The 21,237-nt window shown below is 39.0% G+C and overlaps 1 protein-coding gene across 6 annotated transcripts in view; it reads left to right on the top strand.

Moving 5' to 3' along the window:
* Positions 1-21,237, top strand: part of UTRN (utrophin) — a 389,395-nt gene that overhangs the window by 321,832 nt on the left and 46,326 nt on the right. For all 6 annotated transcript variants that reach the window (XM_075036045.1, XM_075036046.1, XM_075036047.1 and 3 more), the window contains 2 exons: positions 6,992-7,193; positions 15,827-15,912. In XM_075036045.1, coding sequence (XP_074892146.1) covers positions 6,992-7,193; positions 15,827-15,912 — 288 coding nt within the window. The remainder of the gene's footprint in view (positions 1-6,991; positions 7,194-15,826; positions 15,913-21,237) is intronic.

Here is a 21,237-nt window from a genome sequence, read left to right as displayed (position 1 = left end):
GAATTGCCAACAGTAGGTGTCATTATGGCAAATAAATAAAATCAATTAATGAGAAAAAGTGTGTAGCACGTAAGTTGAAATGGAATGCCCACTAAGAGTACTTTGAAAAATGATAGGAAAATAAATATTGGACTTCTTGACTATTGCATACTGTTCCTGATACAAGCTGATACAAACCAGTGTGAAATGATGTGAGCTAAAATCCTGATTTTTGACATAAACACAGGTATTTTATTATATTTTAGAGAGTTCTGTTCCATTTTTTGAAAGTGTTTCCTGCTGCTAGATATAACTTCAAAAATATTCCTCCCTCAGAGAGAATATCTTGCTGTGTGAATTCCAGTTACAGAGGAGTTCAGGCCACTCAAAGTGTGAGGGGAAAGGATACAGATCTATATAGTTGATTATAGGTATTGCTGTACATTTTAATCACAAAAAGCTATTAAGGCAAAACAAACTACTATAATTAGCAATAATAGTATGTGTTTATATACTGGGGATGTGGCAAAAGGTTTTAAATTTAGATAGGAAATAACAATGCATTTAATATGCCCATTGGATATTCTGCCCAGACCTGTGTTGGCATTTGTCCCTATTCTTAAGCAATCTAATAATTCAGCCACAGTCCACTCTGAAGAGCACATAAATTTCATCAGCAGGAAAGGGTAGGTGTCTACGGAGTAGGCTCAGCTGTCTAAACTACTTCATTTCCAAGGTTCATATTTGTATCTCCAATTTTCTGTTCTATATTTGCTAGGTATTTAAAAAAGCAGTTCATATTACGTCACAATTATGGTTTAATTCAGCAGCAAGTTGCATGACTACCATGTTCAAAGTTTAGCAGCCTCAGAAGTGATGTATCAGGAGGTCTTGTCCTGGCCTCCGGACTTGGGACTTCTCCGAGTCACACAGCAAGTACCACACTGCGGTTCTAGGCTGTTGCCTGAGTCTCCTGTGCAAAGCAAACTCAGAGTACTCTTTGGAGTCATCCTGCCACTGGTATTTCTGCATTGTACTTGAGAATCAGGATGAGAAAAAGAGAGGTGGTACTTTCTTGGGGGAGCTGAGCTAGCTTGTAACTGCTCAATGTTTATTTTAAAGAAATGGGATTGAACTAACAGTGTGACATAATACAGAAATGGTTTATATTATAGAGGGAGGCAAGACATGAAGACAAGGAAGATGACTGAAAGGGCAAAAAGCTTAAAAGGAATTGAGATTTTGTGAGAAGGCAGAGAAGAGAGGGGGTGTGAAAGAAAACTAGCTGAAACATAGAACTGGGGAGATTAAGGTGTACAAAAAGAAAGGAGTGCAAAAAGTTCTATTGTAGAGATGATGAGAATATGAATTTTAAAGATTATTAGGTCTATAAATAGAAAAGAAAGCACATAAAAACCCACATCTACCTGAAAGAAAATAGGGTGAAGTAGGAAAAAAAATGGAAACTGGACAATTTTGGAAGGAGATGTGGGTTGTGAATGAGTGTGAAGGTCACAGGTTTTAGACCTTTCAAAAGGTCTTGGCAACAGCTGGTATAAAAATGTTGTACAACATTACCAAATTTTCTTGTTTAAATACCAGAGACCTTGCTGTGGAAGGACTTTTCAGCCCTGAAGGGTGTACAGTACTGCAGTCTGAGTAGGAACACAAGAAGGGCAAGGCCAGATGCAAGCAAGGAAGGAGATGCACAAAGAGGGGTCCCTTCCCACCCTCCAGGTGGTTAGTTTTCCTTCCAACCTAGATGACAGCAGTCTGATCTTAGCAGTAGCTTCTCGGCTGGACTTCAGATATGCACTATACCAAATGAAGCTGTGCCTGAGATGGCAGCTAGCTACTCCAGAAAGCTAGAGTGCATCTATGCAATAGCACAGGCTCTTAGGAATACCTCTCGCCACTTCTTCATATGCTGTGCTGACTTCTCACAGAATTTCAAATCAAGTTCGAGAGCTTGGGTTCAAGGTCTTATATTTCAGAAAAAACAGAACCTGTCCTTTGAAAGGTTGTCTGATGGTATTGAAAGAAAAACTGTATTTTTTTGGCATAGCCTAGAGCTCCTCCATGCAAGAGATATGGTCCCACCCAAGGCTATAGTTTCATCTCCCAGCAAGACTAAAGAGCATTAGGAGCTTTCTGCTTACCAGTGAGCAAGGGTATAAAGTATGCACCAACATGTACCTAAAAACCAAAAGTAAAGCAAGAAACCAGAAAGTAAAGTAAAATTCTCGTTGTGCATGCTGCTCCCCAGGGAAGAGTGAAAAAACAGACTGCACATGATGGATGCTAATCATGCTACCTATTTCTGACAGGCATACAGATTGTCTAGCGACCCATATAGAATGAACTTCACTTTCATTACTTCTAATAAGCTTTGAGGAGGAACATACTTCCTGCTCTTGTTTTTACTGCAAAATATATCAGTTTCTGTAATAACTGCAGTGGTTAGCTCACCTCATTCACAGATTTCAAAAGTGCCTTCCTATCAAAGTGAATATTGGCTCCAGTTTGAGGGGAGGGAGGTGGAAGGACAAAGGGAAGTAGTAAGAAGTAAAGAGAATATTCCAGTTGGAAAGAGCCAGGATTAAAACTGTCATCTCTACAGACCCAATCTGCCTTGTTATTTGTGAAGCTGTTTGCTTGCTCTATCTCTCTGCCTCATGGGAGGAGACAGCAGCCAAAAAAATCTTTATTACACACACATATTTGAGTAAGGATCAGTATAATTTGTGAGAACACAACATTGTGGGTTTTTTAAGAAAGACATTGCAGATTATCCACAAAGCTAAATGATATGAGAATTTTCTGTCTCTGAACAGGAGCTCATTATGATCTGGCACAATATTAAGACCACCTTCAAAAATACAATCAGTGCTGTTCCTTTTGTCATTGTTTGATTAGCTGATTATTTCTTGCCAGGGAGCAGGTCAAATTCCTTTTGACCGTGATGATTCTTGGCCTGATTCTGTCCCATGAATGGCTTCTGAGATAGCCAAAGCACAGCATGTGCTAGCACCTCCCCTCTGAGGAAGGGGAGAGTGGTTAAACCCTATCTAGAATTCTTTTCTTGACTTCTGTTTGGTGGTGGTTTTGTTTTAAGGTAGGGAAAGAATCATCTTCTGTGCCCCTGCCATTTATTCTCTGGTCTGAGTTAACGTTAGTCTTCTGTTGTATTTCCTGTAATTTTAAGTGTGGATGGTTTTTAAAGGTGTTTGGATGCAGAATGCTTCAGAAGGGCTTATGTGCTAAGGCAAAGAAAATGTCAAAACAAATCACTAGAAAATGAGGTCATTGTAAACTGTAAAATGTGACAAATTGCTGTCACAGCCGCAGTGTTTGTATAACTGCAAAGGCCTTTTTGGTGAGAACTCCAAGGGCACAGCTGGAGCAGGATGCACAGTCCCGCTTGCACCTGATCACTTTTGACTTTGCTGTGAGGACTGGTAACACACTATTAGTGCTATACAAGCAGGTTCAGGAGAATGTAATTTGAGAACTGTACTTTGGAAAACTTTGCTGATGCCAAATCTCTCTTCTGAGTCTTTGGTCTCGATAAGTGTCAAAAAAACAGTTATTACCTCCCAGTCCCCCCACCCTCCTTTAGAAGTGGGAAAGTAGAGTCATGTTCCGTCTTGTTCTGTTTTTTGGAAGGTAGATTCCTGCAGAGACTAACGAGTGTGTATGTGCCTACACGTATTTATTTTGCAGGAGGCTGAGAAGGGTTGCAGGTTGGAAAGAAATTCTTGGCTTCTCCGTCTGAGATTGTGTGGGGCTGATGTACTGAGAGCACTTTCCCACTGTAGCAGAAGAAGAATGGGGCCAGAGAGAGTATCCTGTGTTGCAGTTGTACTGAGCAGCTATGCAGCACCAGGCCCTGACTACAATATTTTATTCTTGTGCAGCATATTTTAGCTCATTTTCAAGAAATTATATTGCCCCAGATACTGAAGGGTAGTACTGGAAGGGAAAAAGGGAACAAAACCACCATGTATATTCATAATTCTGTCACTGAGCTCCTCTAGGTGATTTAAAATTTAAGAATGCTAATAGGAATGTCAACTGCACGAGGCTACGTAGTGAACATTAAGGCACATTGGACTAAAAGCAAGAGCCATGTAGACTTCCCTCACCCATGCAGTCTTTTGCAGGAACTGCTATCATTCACAAGGTCTTTCTAATACAAAAGCTCCATAGCAATGCCTGCCTATTTTCTGTGGGGTTACAGCAGCCTCAAATTTGCTATTAGCAGCTGTATGTCATTACTTGCTCCTGAGTCAGACAGTCACATCTGCTTGAACCATGCTGAATGATGTGGTTTCTGTTTATAGTTCTCCTTTGGGAAAGTCTCCTCGCTGCAGAAAGGAAAGAAATTACCCTTGTGTCCATTTGTTGGTTAACAGCAGGATTAGTTGTTCATCACATTTGGGCAGATGCAGAATGGTACTGCAAAAATGCACTAAAAGCTGTGTACAGTAGGCTTCATGCCAGCAATGGCATGCAAGTCTCGGGTTAGCTTTTCCCCATCTGCATAAACACAGTTGATTTTAAAACTTTCAGAAGTGGAAATGTAATGAGAAAATAATCCCTCTTTACATCAGCCCAATCCAGGGGCACTGCTAGTTGCGTAGACCTTAGCGTGACAGGATAACTGCCTGTACCCAAAGTTCTTTCAGCCAGGTGTGTGCTGAAGCAAGCAGGGATGGAAGTGATTTCCTCTGGTTATTCTCCATGAATGGTGTCATCCAAAAGCGTAAGTTTCGCTTAATTTGCATTAGTACAGCAGCAGAGTTTCCTTTTAGTATGAAAATACTGCAAGTACTTTTCCCAATTCTCTCTAGAATCATTTGGCAGAAATGTGAATGTGAGTTCTTAATGCCAGCAGATCAAGACGTGAAGCTGGCAGGCTTACTCCAGTGTCTGTTGAATCGCTGTTTTCAGTGCAAGGGTGGTTGTGTTAAGCCAATTCCAAAGGCTACAACTTTCTGGCATTCCAAAGTATTCCAAGTTTTCACTGGCTTTGAAAAGGGCAAGGTTTGGGTGCTGTCAGTCTGTTTTAGGAAGCTGCTTACCTGCTTTTAGCCAACCATTAAGTACCTTACAACAACAGTTGGGGGGGGGAACCAACCAAACAACAACAAAAAACTAAACCAACAAATTGGTTGGAATCATTTGGAGGGGTTTTTTTTCCCCTTGTAGGTCCTGAAGGAAAGGCATGAAAAGTGGCCATGTCTCCTGAGTGCAATGCTTATGTGACTGGATAGCATGTTATAGTTTTGCATCTGTCTTCACCCCCTCCCTCAACCCCTCAACAAAATATTATATGTTGCATTGTGATGTTGGGGGTTTTTGGTTTTGTTTGTTTTTAAATATGCCTGTGAGCCTTCTCCATTGTATTACATATTTTCCAGGTACTGTAGAAGATTATGCTGCCATGTACTGCCAAATACTTTGGCTACCTCAGGTCAAACTAGTGGCAAGGTGTTTTGCTGCAATTAGCAGTCTGCCTGTTTGGTAAACACATGGCTGGCATTTGTTTGCAAGCCCAAGAGATGGGCTTTAAAAAAAAAACAAACAAAAAAAGAAAATAAAAAGCAAACAAGCGTAAACCTTCTGCAAGTCTGATGCTGTAAAGTTAGACTAGAATGTACAAATGTCAGTGAAGGAGAGGCAGAGCAAGGGCTGTGAGGTACTGTTTCTCATTTTACAGTGATGGGTAAATCACTGTAATTGGGGTAGTCTGGGGAAAAGGGACTGAGAATGTAACCTTCTTTTGTCCCATAACCTTATCTTTTGGTAGTTGGTCATTGAGTTCTTGACAGAATTGCTCATAGTGGTTAGTGTTGTCTTGCTCTTGCTTTTTTCTGTTGTACTTATTTTCCAGCCCAAGCTAGACTTACCTAATTTACACAGTCGGCCCTTCTGGGGTCCTTATTTAACATTATTGTTGCAGAGCAATTTACAACACATCTGAGATTGTCATGTTTCATTTCCTTTGAGAGATGACATTTATAGTGTAAATGTGTTACTGGCTCTCCAGAAACAGGTCTGTATGAGCTTGGAATATACTTCATGTTGTATACACTGTAGCAAGCATACTAATATATTGCAACTATTTTTTTTGCTAAAGTCCTTGCTTCTGTAAAAAGACCATCACTGAGGTTTATACCACCCTTTGACTTACATTATTCTTCCTTCTTTTAGACCAAAGTAAGTTTCCTCTTTTCCACTTTGTTTTGCAAAAGGAATTAGGAGAGCTCATTGACAGCTTTTTATTTTCACCATGCAAAACGCAGATTTTCACAATCATATTTGTGTGATTTTGGAAGCAAAAGCCTTTTCACCTGTAGCATATCCATAGCATCACCAACTGCTTATAGAAAGAATCCTGTAATAAAGGAGATAAAAATATTTTTCATGAAAGTATAGCACTTAGTGTTCTGGAAAACTACAATAAATAATTTCCCTGTGTCCCTCTCCCTGCTTTCTTCTAAGCCCTAATTTACCAACTGGTGTTCAGTTAATCAGGCCTCAGTACAATGCTACTGAATTTAAGAGAGCATTGTTACCTAAGAATTTGCTTTGCTTTACATTTAATCAAAAGTTACAGCAATTTAATGGAATTGTGCTTTATAGTAAACGTGAAGAATCCTCTAAGCCTAGTGGACTCCCAGTGTGTGTACATCTGAAGTTAGGATCCTCTAATTACACAGACTACTTCAACGGCTTTTTCAATGTTCTTCCAAGCTGTGCAGTGTCCTTATGGTGTTCTTGTTGATTTTGGTTTTTTAAATATATAGTACCAAAATGCTGTCGACTTCTCACAGAGAACAGTTTTTCACTATAATGTTACTAAATGGGAACTGCTTCTTGGCTAATTGTCTGCAGTGTTTGCTACAATATGCACATGAACAAGTGTTGTGAATGCTATGCTTGGGCAGCTGTATTCACACCTTTTTTCTTTTTCTTTTTCTTTTTTTTTTTTATCACCTATTGTTAGTGGACCTATTGGACCTGAACACAACAAGTGAAGTTTTCAAACAGCACAAGTTGAGTCAAAATGACCAGCTGATCGGTGTCCAGGATGTGATCAGCTGTGTCACTACCATCTACAGTGGACTTGAAGAGAAACACAAAGATATGGTGAATGTTCCTCTCTGTGTAGACATGTGTCTTAACTGGCTACTCAATGTATATGATAGGTAAGTAACAGGTCTTTATTCACAGTGCGTACTCCAGGAATTTAAGATGGTATTAACAAAGTGTAAACATGGAGACAATTGGGAATTTTTGCACGTGACTCCTCAAATATGCTGGACTTATAGGACTGTTGTATATATTTTCTGAGTTACTTTCTTGAGGAAGTGTCCACGGTAATAGAAAAATGATAAAGCCTTACGAAGTTAAGAAGTTCTTTAATAAAAAGTTATATCTTTTGATATTTTTGACTTAGTAATGAAAGTGCAGTTGCTTGCAATGAGATGTTTCTTATGCTGTCCTGCTCAGATACACTGAACTAATGTTAGACTGCTTTTATACTACTTCCAAAAAAAACACTGAAAGGATTTCAAGGAATGTGTGTGTGAGTAGAGAACTGACTAATGCTGCTTTAGCTGTGTTCCTACTGTAAATGTTCCAGATTGCCCAGATTGTTTGCCATTCATATCAGATCCAATTTCTGCCACAGGTGGGGACAGTTTTGTTATTTATTTCACACTTAGTTACTTGCATGCCATAATCCTGGCTGAGCTCCCTGTCCTGAATTCTCTGTCGAGTGGTGGTTGTTCCGATCTTGGTGCTGAAGCCTGTCTGATTCGGGAGGGTCAGCAGTGTCCTGGTCCCAGCTCACTTCCAGCCGGTGCAGCTCCTGCCTTTATCAGTTCTATGTGCTGGTGCTATGTGATCCACCTGCCCTGGTCCTGGCAGCAAAGCTGTATTTCCCCAGTGGATTGTGAGTTTTCCTCAAGAATGTCTCAGGATGCTTACAGTAAGAATTTGTGGGTTTATTTAAATGCACATCCGCTATTACCAGAGAGAGCACTGAGTCTCAGAGGACAAGAAAAAGACCACGCCAGCAGCCGCTTGTGGTTTTGGCCAGTCCTTTCGGAGCCCCCAGACACTTCTTTCTTCTGCTGAATGTTGAACTCTGACCTCTCTGCCCTGCCCTGCACTACGGCAGCCTGCATGTCTGTCCTACAATCAGTATGGTTTTATTTAGTTGTGCTTTTGAGTCATGAGTTTGTTGTTCATTTTTCTTAGTGGTGTTCACTATTTCCATACCTATTCTGTAGGAAAAACTGGGAGTAGACTTGGTTTCCATCAGCTCCTCCATCCCCTGTAATGTATCTCCTTACATTGGTTGAACAAAGGCATTTCAGGACTTTTCTGGAGCTGACTAAAGACACAGTAGTGCAATATATGGGGTGGTTGCTTCAGGGTGTCTAACTGAATATATGCTTTAGTTCAGAGTTATACACAGAATTACAAATGAGAATTTCTAAGCTGCCTGAAGTTGGTTACCAAATTTCTTTCCTTTCTCCCCATTTGAAGATTGAAAGAGCAAAAGTATTTCTTGAATAATAATAGAACTGTTATGCCTGGTTTTGCAAAAGAGAACTGTTACTTGTTGATGTATGCATTATCTTCACCATGTTCACTCGCTTAATCAATGCCAAATTCTAACAGTTCATAGCTTTTTGTCCATCCGTCCCCCCCCCGCCCCAAGATTACACACCAATAGTCCTATACTTATTTTATTTTATTTTTATTTTAAATATTGTGGTAGGGGAGAGGGAATGATGGAACAGAGTAAATACAACCATTTATCATTTATGTGCTGACTGCCTATTATGCTTTGGCATTCAAATATTGCTGTTTAATATTGTGACATTTCTGTTAGCTGGGCTCCTCATCATTACTGCTGGAAAATTGGAGAGCCCATCAAATAATGACTGGGGCTTCTTCCTGCAATTATTTTTGTGTTGCAGAGCTCTGTATTGTGGATGAATAAACACATCACTTGCAAATAGAGCAGTAGATCAAGTGCGTTGCTTGAATTAAATGTTATTGGTTATTTAGAATAAGAGACTTAATAATGTCAGATAATTTTTTTGTAATTACTAGTTGTTTGGGTTATTTTCAGATTGATCACAAATCCATTATATTTTCTTCAGCTTACCTTTGCTTTCTAACATCAATTAAAAGTCAGTTATTTAATCTGTTCATATTTAAATGCACGTAGTAAGCAACAAACCTTTCTTTCAATAACATTTCCTGTTGCTCCCATTTCCCCTTGATTATTATGTTGAAAGCTTTGGTGTAGATAATTCTCCAAGCTGATGAAAGACTTTAATCTTTAGTCAAACTTTGAAAAATAGAGGATGAAGGTTTTCTGAGATAAAACTACCTTTTACAGTGTCTTTCCTTGCTCCCCTTTCAAATCCACTCCAGGAAGAAAAAAATGCTGAAAGAACAGGCACCAATTTTAAGCTGGTTTTTGGTTTTCAAATTGGAAATTAGGAAAGAGCTAATTTGTGTCTTGGCATTTCCATTGTTTATTTCATTGGTGTTATACATATACAATGCTTCAAATCATTAAACTGCCTACAAAAAGCATCTGTTAGTCACATACTATTAACCTGAGATTTAATTACCGATTCACAGATTGATGGTAAACTGAGTAGTTCTTCAGACTTACCTACAGATGTCTTTGGCCCTTAAAAAGAACCAATTTATCTTTAGCAAAAGGTCTGTTGTGTTCTGGTATTTTCTGACACATCAGGAATGATTCATTCTTCAAGCTGAGTAGAGGAGAGAAACATTAAATTTTCTTGGTGACTTTTACTTCTTCAAGGACTCAAAGGTTATTCCAGGCAGCAACATCTGCCCTGTAAACCTTTTCCAAACTTAAAGTTCCTTGTTTTGGTTAGTCCAGAGGGGTTTTTTTTTAAATAAAATTACAATGAGAGCTGTGAAGGAAATTGTTTGCTCTATGAAATCATTTGGCCAGGCCTGTGTTTAAATCATCCAAAAGCAATAGCCAGTGATTGTTGTTCTGGACTATATACTGTCAAATTTGCTAAAAACGCCAAATGTCATTTATATGAAATGGACTGGTAGCTTTTAGTACTAATGGAATAGCTTAACACCCCTTGAAATGAGTTGTTTCAGATATTTTAAAGTCTGTCATACATCATATAGAATACATGTACTAATTGTGGGCAATGACTCATTATTTCAATCAGAATTACCCATAAAGAAACTTTTACCTGTGCTGTTTTTAATGTTTTGCAATGTTTATCTGACTTCTTGTATTTCAACTTCCTTGGTTTTTTTGATGTTAGGATACTTATGATAATGCCTTCTTTTAAATTGGATTACTTTGGTGCATTAGCCTAGGAAGGGTATCTATGGGACTTACACTAACATTTTCCATATGATCAAAGCTGTCTTTCATAATATTCTCGATGGCCCAGTCTTCCCCTGAAGAATTACAACTTTGTTATTTATTGTTGTGCTCATACATCTGGCAAATTCTAACACCACGCTGAGTTAATATCCCAGGTCTTACCAGCCTGTTAGAGCAAAATCTGAACTTCTGAGGAAGGAGAAGGATGAGAGACCTGCTCAGTCAGCCTTAACTTTATGCCCTGGTTTTGACGGTAGCTGATGGAAATTTTCTGCACGCAGTCCAATGGCATTCCCTGTGTTGATGATAGCTGTCTTGATTCGCAGAGGACTCTGCAGGAGCAGGTTAGCAGGCTGTGATAGTAGTAAGAAGTGCTCTAGGAAGGACATGGCCCTGTGTAGGGCAGGAAAATGAGCTCCTTTGTCTGACTCCTCTGGGGTTGATCAAGGGGAGGCATCTGTGGGGACCTTCAGAGATCTAACAGGCTGCCTTCTGTTGCTGAGTTATGTAGATAACTGATACCTGCGGTTGTTGGTAGTCCTTAGTCACAGTGTCAATGTTGACTAGGCTTGAGAGCTCTTTGACAACTCTGAACTGAAGTGGGCTCATCTTCTTTCTTCTCCAATTTCCTTGCTAGTGCCTGATGTTTTTTATGCTATTGCCCCCATCCCCAGGGGACAGAGGGTTCCTCTGGCCTTAATATTGCTTATCATGTCTTCTGTTGGTCTGTCAGTCATCCTTATTGTGTATTCCTGTTTGCAATCTCTTATACTTAATCTTGTCCTCTGTCTGGCAACTTTTTGTTATCTGGCTAACTCCTGTGTGCAGCTGTGCCCATCACTGTTTGCTCCTTTGGCATTCGCGTTGTTCACTTAGGTAAAATGCTTATATGTTATGTCTGGCTATGCCATCACAATGCTACAGAATACTTGCATACCATTGTTGATAAACAATAGTTTTGTATGCTTATCTTCAACAATCTAATATTAATTATGTCCCGATTAGTACATTTATAATTTACAGGTGTCACAAGCCTCTGTTTCGACTATGGTGTAGACTGTGTTTGCCTATCAAAGAAGTTTTGGGCCCTAACTCTGTGTTAGGATGTTACTTAGAGAAAGGAATAAAGTTTGCATGTGACAGTTGCATGATTATGGAAAGTTTTTGCTAAACTCATTTTCCTGGAAAGACATACCTTCAGATCATTTTAACCCTGCCTTAATGTCTATCATTGAATTTCTTAGGTGTTTGAGCAGAAACGGAAATGTTAGTTTTAGGATTTAGCACACTGTGTTTTATAGCTGAGATGTTCCTGTGGCTAAGTAGTGCTAAACTGTATTATATGATTCCCAAGTGCTCCACACAGCTTGTGCCTGATGTAGTGAGGTTGGGATTGTAGTTGTTTTGTTTGTTTGGAGTTCAGTTGTTATAGGATTAGCAAGGGAAGTGACGAGGCATGGCTTGTGTTTATTGCCCCTCTTATCTGTGTGTTACCTGTTTCACCCCCCCGCCTCTTCCACATCCTGTAGTTCCAGTATCTCCTGTAGTAAGATACAGGATAAAAGTGTTCTTCCTTTCTCTTCTGATACTACAGCCGTTTCCAGCTTACCCTTTTTTTTCCCCTCATTTGCTTATGTTATTGTACAGTAGTGACAAACACCAATTTTTATATAACGTAGCCATTTGATATTTTCTGCAGTTTTGTTGCATCTCTGAAACAGCTGAATGGTTGCTCTCTGCTGGGATGGAGAGTCCAAACTATGCGACAAAGTTGTATGCGCTCTGATCCCAACCCAACCCCGCTACCCGTGCAGCGTGGTTATGCTCCCATGCCCTTGATCAAATGACCTAGTTAGATTCCCCACTAAACTAGTCCTCTCTGTAGTATATGCTTTCAATGCACTCTTCTACCATCCCTGGAAATGATGTGTACCTTTTTTTTAACACCGATTTCGGCAGGTTTAAAAGTTGAATTACTTCTGGGTTCTGTGCTACCTCCTGACTGGACCATACCTGAGGCATGTAGGCCAGAGCCTGCCTGGTTCCTGTGTAGAGACAATGGAATCACCTACAAAACCAAGGATTTCTTTATTTTTCTCCTTCCCCTCATCTCTCTTTCCTCTCCCCTTCCCCACTAAAACGGTAGAATTCCAGTTCATTTGGGGAAGAAGGAGGTCAGCATCACACTATAAGGGCAATGAATCCTTAGACTTTGTATAGCCTGGGGAAAGAAGGCTCAGATGCATCCAGAGGGACAAATGGACTTTAGTAAACAAGAAAGGCACTTCTGACAAGCAGCTATAATGGTTTTGCCATTTTTCACTTGAAGCTAGGTCAGAGGTCAATAATGTGCCATTTTTATACTGCCTTTCACTGTTGTATTGATGGAGAATGGACAACTTTGCTCTAAACCAGTTAATAGAGGTATAATGGTTCAGACTTCCCTTCAGGATCAGAGCAAAAAAAATCTGAGCTGCTTAAAGTGGTCTTATCAATTGGTTTTGTAATGACAAGCATGCTTGTATTGCTGTAGTGAATCTGAATAGTGTGCTGGCACTTAATTCTAAATACTTGATCCATAAATTTTGTATGAATTCAAGCATTAAAAAGTTTCCTGAACCTTCCCACTGCAAGGCCTTGCTTTTCAGATGTTTGTACACACAGCACAATTAGGTGGCTGTGGTGCCATTCAAAGACAGCTTGACAGGCTGGAGAAAGGGGACAACAGGAATCTCATGAAGTTCAATGAAGGGAAATACCAAGTCCTCTCCCTTAAGAGGAATAACCCCATACACCAGTACAGGCTGGGGGGTGACTGGCTGGAAAGCAGCTTTGCAGGAAAGGCCCTGGGCGTCCTGGTGGACACCAAGTTGAACATGAGCCATCAACATGCACTTGTGGCAAAGTAGGCCAACAATCTCCCAGGCTGCATTAGGAAGAGCTTTCCCAGCAGGTCGAGGGAGGTAATCTTGCCCCTCTACTCAGCACTGGTGAGACACATCTGGAGTGCTGGGTCCAGTTGTGGGCTCCCCAGGACAAGAGACACATGGACAAACTGGAGTGATTCCAGTGAAGTGCTGTGAAGATGATTAAGGACTTGGAGTATCTGATGTATCAGGAGATGCTGAGAGAGCTGGGACTTTTCAACCTGGAGAAGAGAAGTTTCAGGGGGATCTTATCGATGTGCATAAATACCTGATGGGAGCAGTAGAGAAGATGGAGCCAGGCTCTTCTCAGTGGTGCCCAGTGACAGAACAAGAGGCAGTGGGCACAAACTGAAACACAGGAAATTCTGCTTAAATGTATATGAAAAAGATTTTTTTTAATGTGAGAGTGATCAAACAGTGGCACAGGTTGCCCACAGAAGCTGTGCAGTTTCCACCCTTGAAGGTATTAAAAACCCAACTGAATATGATCCAGGAAAACCTGCTCTACCTGACTTAACAGGGGCATTGGTCTAGATGATCTCCAGAGGTCCCTCCCAACCTCAGTGGTTTTGTGACTCTAAGCTGGGCAAACTTAAACCACTGAATTGGAAGTCTCAATGCTACGAAGTCTATAGGTTTGCCGGTGGGGGTGGGGGAGGTGTGGGGGCTGGGTTTGGTGTGGGGTTTTTTACTGCATATATAATTTCAGTGCTAATATTTAGCTGTTTCCAAGAAAAAGGCTAGGAGGAAATATGTTGTTCTTTAGGAAAATGTAATGTTGCAGGCTTTGTAATTATTTTTATAATTTATTGAGAAAATGCTTTTTGTGCAAAGGAAGTTATTCACAGTCCCTATAGCAATCTGCTGAAATCTGGAGAAGTTTGAAGCCTCCACATATGTGCCCTGACCTTTTAACTGCAAAGTTTTTCTGAGTTTGTGCCTTTAATAAAAAAATGCTGTAGTCAGTCCTGAGTTATATCAAACCCAAATGAATGGTCAGCTTTGTTTTTCCGTTGAACACAAAGTTAGAACACAGACAAACCTACACAGGAAGGAATGGGGAAAGAACTTTATCAAGGTTGCAAAATGAGCCATTTACACATTAAGGTATGCCAGAATGATGTAGTGTCTGTGATTGAAAGAGGTAATTTGAAGCTAAGCTTGAATGTATAAAATAGGTGGCACTTTTATAACATTCTGGAAAATTGAGTCCTGATTTTCAAACTAGGCAGTAAAAGTAATGGGTGTTTTTGATTAATTTGGCAATAATTTCTCTGTACCTCTGTTCCAGCTTGTGGAATGGAGAAGATAATGCTGTCTAGCCTCACTAGATTAGGTGATGGCTGTGAAGACAAATGCATTAATATTTGTAAGGTGCTTAACTAATTTACTGAGACCCCAGGAGTAAATTAATAATTTTGTATTCAGCACAACATTTGTGAAGTAAATCAGACAGCAGACCATATGTTGAATGGATAGGACAGAAAGAGATATCTAATAACCACTCCAGAAGTAATTAAAGGATATATCACTTCTGCATGACAGAAGGAACCAAAGTAATGTTTGGGGTGATATTAATTCTAGTATTACCTTACTTGCTGGTTAAGGACCCAGCTAACCTTAAATGCAGAGGGTTGTGTGTGATATATACAGTTTAACTGCTATTCTCATGATTTTTTTACCATGTCTCATCTGAAGACAAATTGTGTCATTTTTTTTGGTCTTTGAAAGAAGAAATCATCAGATCTTTTAAGAGTATGTTTCTGCACTGATGTTTTGAACTTTAAAATCAGCCTTTTCCATGTACCCAGGGTTTATTACTTCAGTATCTTTTTGAACAGTGTTTGTCTTGCAGGTTTAAAATCACTTGCTTTGGAACCTACTTATCCATTCTCAAGTTGCTTAAGGTTTAATGTGTGGGGTTTTTGGGTTTGGGCTGTTTGTTTTTTGGTTTTTTTGTTTGTTTGTTTGGGGTTTTTTTGGAAGCCTGAAGTCACATTGCTTAAAAAGAACAACAACTCCGTATGATTTAATTACTGCATGTGGTTGGCTGTTTATGTCCTGGTACACATGTATATCAGAGCATTTTAAATATAAAAGGAAAAAATGAAGTGAAAAAAAATGAATTAATTACTGTGGTATGAAAGCTTGGTTTTATTTTGCAGTCCTTATGTTTCACACTGAGTAATAGGCTTTCCTGCTGTGTGCTCGTGTATTTTTTCTGTGTATATCACATTGTTAAATCATGTTGAGAGCTTTACAGAGCTAAATTCTGCCCTTTTGGAGTAATATGAACTATTTTGACATGTAAACCACTTAGAAGGTGAGCTGAGCTTTTGTAAGGGAAACATTCTTAATGTGATTTGTAGTGTTAATTTGTTTTGAGATTTCAAGTGTATTTGAAGTAGAACTCACCAATGTCTTTGCATTTTTTAACAGACTTGAGTTGGAATGAAATAAAATTAAATTGTTTTAAATTTTCTTATCTTTATCATTTCAGTGGCCGAACTGGAAAAATTCGAGTGCAGTCCCTGAAAATTGGCTTGATGTCTCTTTCTAAGGGCCTTCTGGAGGAGAAGTACAGATGTAAGGAAGAATATATTTTATAAAATGCTTACTTTATATAATTAAGTCATGTACAATAACAACATACATTGTAGCAAAATTTGTAGTAAAACATTTCTCATGCCTGTAGCAAGACAGTTTTTTTGTGAGTAAGTAAAATAGAATTGTTGTTTTCATTATCATCAGTGACAATGGAGAAAGTAGGATTTACATCCTGACTGGAAAGTATTGATGTCAAATATGCATCATCATAATGCACAATATTGCACTCCCCAAAAGCAAGGGAGAATGTAGCTGTGTGGAAGCTAGAGAAGTATTCTATTTGACTGATTCTGTTCTCTTTTGTGTGTGTGTGTGTTTTGTTTAGGGAAAAACGGAGTAAGTCAGTGTTGATTGGAACAGATTGATATGTTTGATAAAGCAAGGAAATGCATCAAAATCCAGCAATTGTATTTTGTGGTCTATGAGAAAGACGATCCGAACTCTGAAAATAGTTTTCCAGTATATGTGCTTTCTGCCAGAATCATACAATGAAAGTTTAAATTATGTTGATTTAAGTAATTTCACAAGCTTGAGAAATACTAAGTAGTATAAAAATACTTCACAAAAATAATTGCAGGAGCAGAAGAGAATTGAGTAACTTTGTGGCAAAACCCCCTGACAAATACAGAACAAGAGATTAAGCACTATATAAGAGCATCGCAGGTAGTGGACAGTTATATATTATGCACATCATCTTAAAATTGCTATTGTTTGCAGTAGTTCCTTGACACTTTCAGAAACAAATGTAAAATGTGTAGAAACTGTATGTGCTATGTACCATTGGAGCTCTTCAACAATTTCTGCTTTCCTTAGAAGCATTTGTAGGTAATCTTGTAATCTTGGTTATTAACATGAGCAAAAGTACAGCTATCTTATGCATTAGGGCATATTTTTGCATCTGAAGGTCATACTAAGACTTTGGGGTTTTTAGTTTCCTTATGTCACTTGACATATCTGTGAATTAGTCCATAACTAAAAGAGCTTGGCAGACATACCTTTGCTCAGTAATGACGATTCAGGGATAACCTGCCGTTTGGTGTGAAACAAAAAGCTTTCAAAAAGTATAGGAGTTAGGCAGGCTGTGGATAACAAAATGATAACGCTACCAAAAGATGGTTTAAAAAAACCCCAGGCCTGGAGGGGGTTAAACTCACATTAAATTGCTAGCAGTAATGAATTCATATACTTACAGTTAGGGAATACAGGCACTGAAGCAGAACAAGGAAATGACTAGGTCAGATTCATTTTTATATTGTTGCTTTGTGTCTAGTAGTAAAATAAAAATGGCAGCTGATGGTGGCTGCAGATTTGCATAATCGATGTTAACAGGGTGGGCCTTTTCCTTAAGATTGCTGTCCTAAAAAATTAGTACAGAAAAAGTCTCAGGAGACTATTGTACAAAGTGATCATAACTTCAACCTGAAATACATCTGAAATAGTGGCTCAGCTTCTCAAAGCAGAGAATTAATAGTCAGATAACGTATCCTTTTTTTTTATTGCTGTAACTCCTGTTTTTATCAGTGAGCCAGGCTTTTATACCTTTATTGTCAGCTTTATTGTCCTTGCAAACCATAAAATTGTCACAAAACAAAATTCTTCAGTCTGAAAGAAGTTTTGCCAAAGACAGAAGGAAGTAACAGTGTCAGGTACTGGTTGTTGGTCTGCAGTGGCTTTGCAGTCAGTGTTTTGGGGTCCTTTGGAACCAGCTGTGTCACAGACTGATCTTTGGCATGAGCTCTCTTGCTTCTTTTGATTTTGTCACACCCTACTAATCATCTACTGTTGAGAGAAATTTTGTCGTATCTATTGAGCTTTCAGATCCTCAAGTGAAAACTATCATGAAAATGCTAAGTATTTTCAAGAAAGTCAGTCACTTGGAAGGAAAAGCAGTACCCCCAAACATGGGTGCTTAATATGAATTACCTGCCTTCTGATATTTTCCCTTTCTCAGACCAGCTCCTGACATTTGCTTCTCCTTTTGGCTATATTTCTTCTAAACATTTCTGAGGTGTCGTCAATCCCAGGCTCCTCTGACCGTGGCAGTTGTCGTACAGTTGCAGTTGGAGCCCTTAGCAGAGCACAGATCATGCCCTAAATGTTGTAGTCTTAGAGAGGCATACTCTTCTCGGAGTAGTTGGTAGTAAAATAGGAAGTTTCTTGATTTAAAAACTTTTGGATGAACCCTTCAACCTTTTGTAAAACTCTTAACCAGACTGTCTGCTCATGTGTTTTCTACCTCAGCCTTCCCAGACACCAGCCTTTCAGGGATTAACTTGAAGAAACGTAATTTCTGGGTGGCTGAGACATCGGGTTTATGAAATAATATGGTAAACTGACAGGGAACAATAATTTCAGTTTACCAGTACAATTCAAGGTTTTGTTCTTTTTTTTCTTTCTTTAATGTGAAGCCTTGGGGGGGGGGGGGGAGGGTGTTTGTTTGGGGGTGGGTTTTTTTTTGTAACAGCTCCCTTTAGTCATGTTCATTTCCAGTAAAAATAACAATTTTGTTAACTGTACATTCATTTCCAGTGTAGGTAGGATGTTTTGCCAGAGAAATTACTGTGACCTTTTTTTTTTAATTAGGCTTCTTTTTAAGATGCTAGACTTCAGGGTTGAGATGAGAATGGATCTTTAATTTAAAAAAGTCCCAATTACTTCAGAAGAAACATTGGGGCCTCAGTTAAAGAATGCCTATTCTTGAAAATGTTTAAAGACCTGCTTAACTTCAAGCACATGCCTGGGTGCTCCTCTGAATAAAAATGGACCTGCAAATGTAATTGGGTTGCTGTGAGCTGGTTACATCTATGCTTGTAGGGCAAATAGTCGAGGGCTGCTTTTCTGCTGGTGAGGCCAATGACCCGGGCTGGCTGTATCCATGTTGTGCTCTCTTTTCTCCCCAGAACAGGGGCGCCACAGGTGAGCTACCTATTGGAAATGATCCCAGACCCTGCCTAACTCTCACATCATTCCCAGCTCTTTTGGGGGTGAGAGTTAGTTGACTTTCATCAAAATCATGACAGAGACACTTTTAGCAGCTTAATGATACAAATGGCAGCATTCCAGTGCTTGGGCTTAGACCCTGGTGCCTCTGCTCAGTTCATGGGTTTAGAAGTAGCCTTAAAACATGGAAAAGGAAAAAAAAAAAGGATGCCCATGACAAAAGGTAATACTAGTTTAGTTCTAAAATACTCAGAGCACAATAAACAAAACACTGTTTCTTTTTACTACCTGTTGTTCATACATTATTACAGGACTTCTGAATACTGTGGGAAAAATGAAACGTTTTTAACCACTCAATTTTAGTGTCCTAAATGTTCTAGGAAGGTAAATTTTAATCATACCAGCAAGTGTTTGCAACAGTGAAAAATGTAATTTGCATGTGTGATTATTCACAGCACGTTTTATGCCTAGTCATGCAATCAGGAGACAAACAACATCTCAGTATGGATTTCCTGAGGGACAGCAGGAATTTTATCTTCCTTTTCTTCAGTTTTAGAGGTAGAGAGAAGTCATAGCACTGTGTAATAACTGGGAGTACATTTGTGAGCATTTTGCTTTTACCTGGGCTCATTTTTAATACAGAAAGCCCAGACTGGCAGCAGAAAGAGCAAACATCACGGAGTTTTAGTGTGTAGATTTGTAGATTTTGGGTCATATCATTTAATGCATAAAAACTGTAGGGTTTGAAGTGAAAAAGAAGGGCTACTTGAAAAAAGCTCAGCTGTGAAGCAGTTCAATTTTCAAGTGATGTACAACATCCTTGGAATGTGATTTTTTTTTTTTTACTATTATGTTTATGTCAATTTTCAAACCATTTGAAACTAACACTGTGATAGTTTAAAAAAAAAAAAAGGAAGAAAAAAGAATGTGCATCCTGTTTATAAAAATGCAACAAAAAAATTGTGTTGTGGACATTTTACTACTAACTAGTTTACTACCATTTTGATAGGATTTTAATAAACTTTTCAACATTTCAACATTTTGAAGTATCCCTTTCTATACCAGCCAGTAAGTACATTTTTTCAGGTTGTCCAGCTAAGTTGCAGTTTTGAGTCTTTGCCAGGGAATAGTTCATGGATTACTTCAAGGAGGTAGGCCAGGTAGCATGAACATTTTGGTTTTCCATAGCTTTAGTTTAGAAGCTTCTTCTGAAGGCATTAGAGGGTTTTGGGAAAAGATCCACAAACTCCCTTGCACTTGGACACTCAACGGTTATGGCACAGCTGCAATTGTTAAGTTTTCTTGTTTTTTAAGGGGAGTGTTTTGGAGGAGTTTGAGGTCTTCAAAGGTATTTGCTGACTTGGATCAACCCTAGCTAATCGCTCTCCTTATTCCCTCTCCTGCCACATTGTTTTTCATCTATTTACTAGCTCCTCAATCAACTGAAGTTTTTTAGGGCTTAGGAATTTACTTCATCTTCTTCCCAGCTACAGCAGTTAATGAATTGTTCTTCTTTTAGTGCCTGTTTCCACTGTAGACTGATGCAAACAGAAAGAATAAAACAGGCTTGCTTTTTTTTTTTTTTATCTGCTCAGGTTTTTTAAACTGACTCTTAGAAACTGGAAAATTATCCCAGCCACAGCTAAAGAAGCTAGCCAGGATCTGGGATTGCCAAGATGAACCTGCAGCCATGCAGTATTAGTTCTGTCACCTCTGTTGTCTGTGTTTGGTTTTTTTCTCACCTCTGAGGGCTCAAGATGCTGTAGCGTTTGTTTGACTAGGCAAGAAAGGGGCAAGAAAAATACAAGAAACTGTAAAAATTAATTCAGTGATCTGGATTTCTATTTTGTGGAAATCCTTTCTTGTGCCTCAACCTCATTTGCCAAGAAAAGAAGTATGACCAGACTGTCTGAAGCATGCTGACGAAGCTTGACAGTTGTTCCAAATGAAGGGCAAAACCATTTACACAGTGTAATAAAAGAGTTTCTCTTGAGTGTTTCTGAACAAAGCTTGTCTGTTTCTCAGTCAGAAGTGCAGTCAGACTGAATTTTTAAATTTCATTTATTTCTAATCTATTAATGGTTGTTCTGGTGGGAAACATGAAAAGTAGGGGAATAGTATAAATTGATTTTTTGTTTGTTTGTTTTAAGATTACTTGGAGCTTTAATCCAAGCTGGCCACCGCGTGCAAATGGAGAATGTAAAAGCCACCTGGAATGAACTCAAAGAATTCACTTCCATTTCTTCTGTAATTTGTACCAATCACATAATTTAAAAATATTTCTGAGATAAACCCAGTGTTTAAGATATTTTCAGGAGAGATTCATCTTGTGACTAAATACTAACGTACACAGCCATAAAGTTC

This window comes from Buteo buteo, chromosome 9, assembly GCF_964188355.1.
Source record: "Buteo buteo chromosome 9, bButBut1.hap1.1, whole genome shotgun sequence".
Taxonomy (NCBI): domain Eukaryota; kingdom Metazoa; phylum Chordata; class Aves; order Accipitriformes; family Accipitridae; genus Buteo; species Buteo buteo.
The sequence above is the reverse complement of the archived record's forward strand: the minus strand, read 5'-3'. Positions and strand labels throughout refer to the sequence as shown.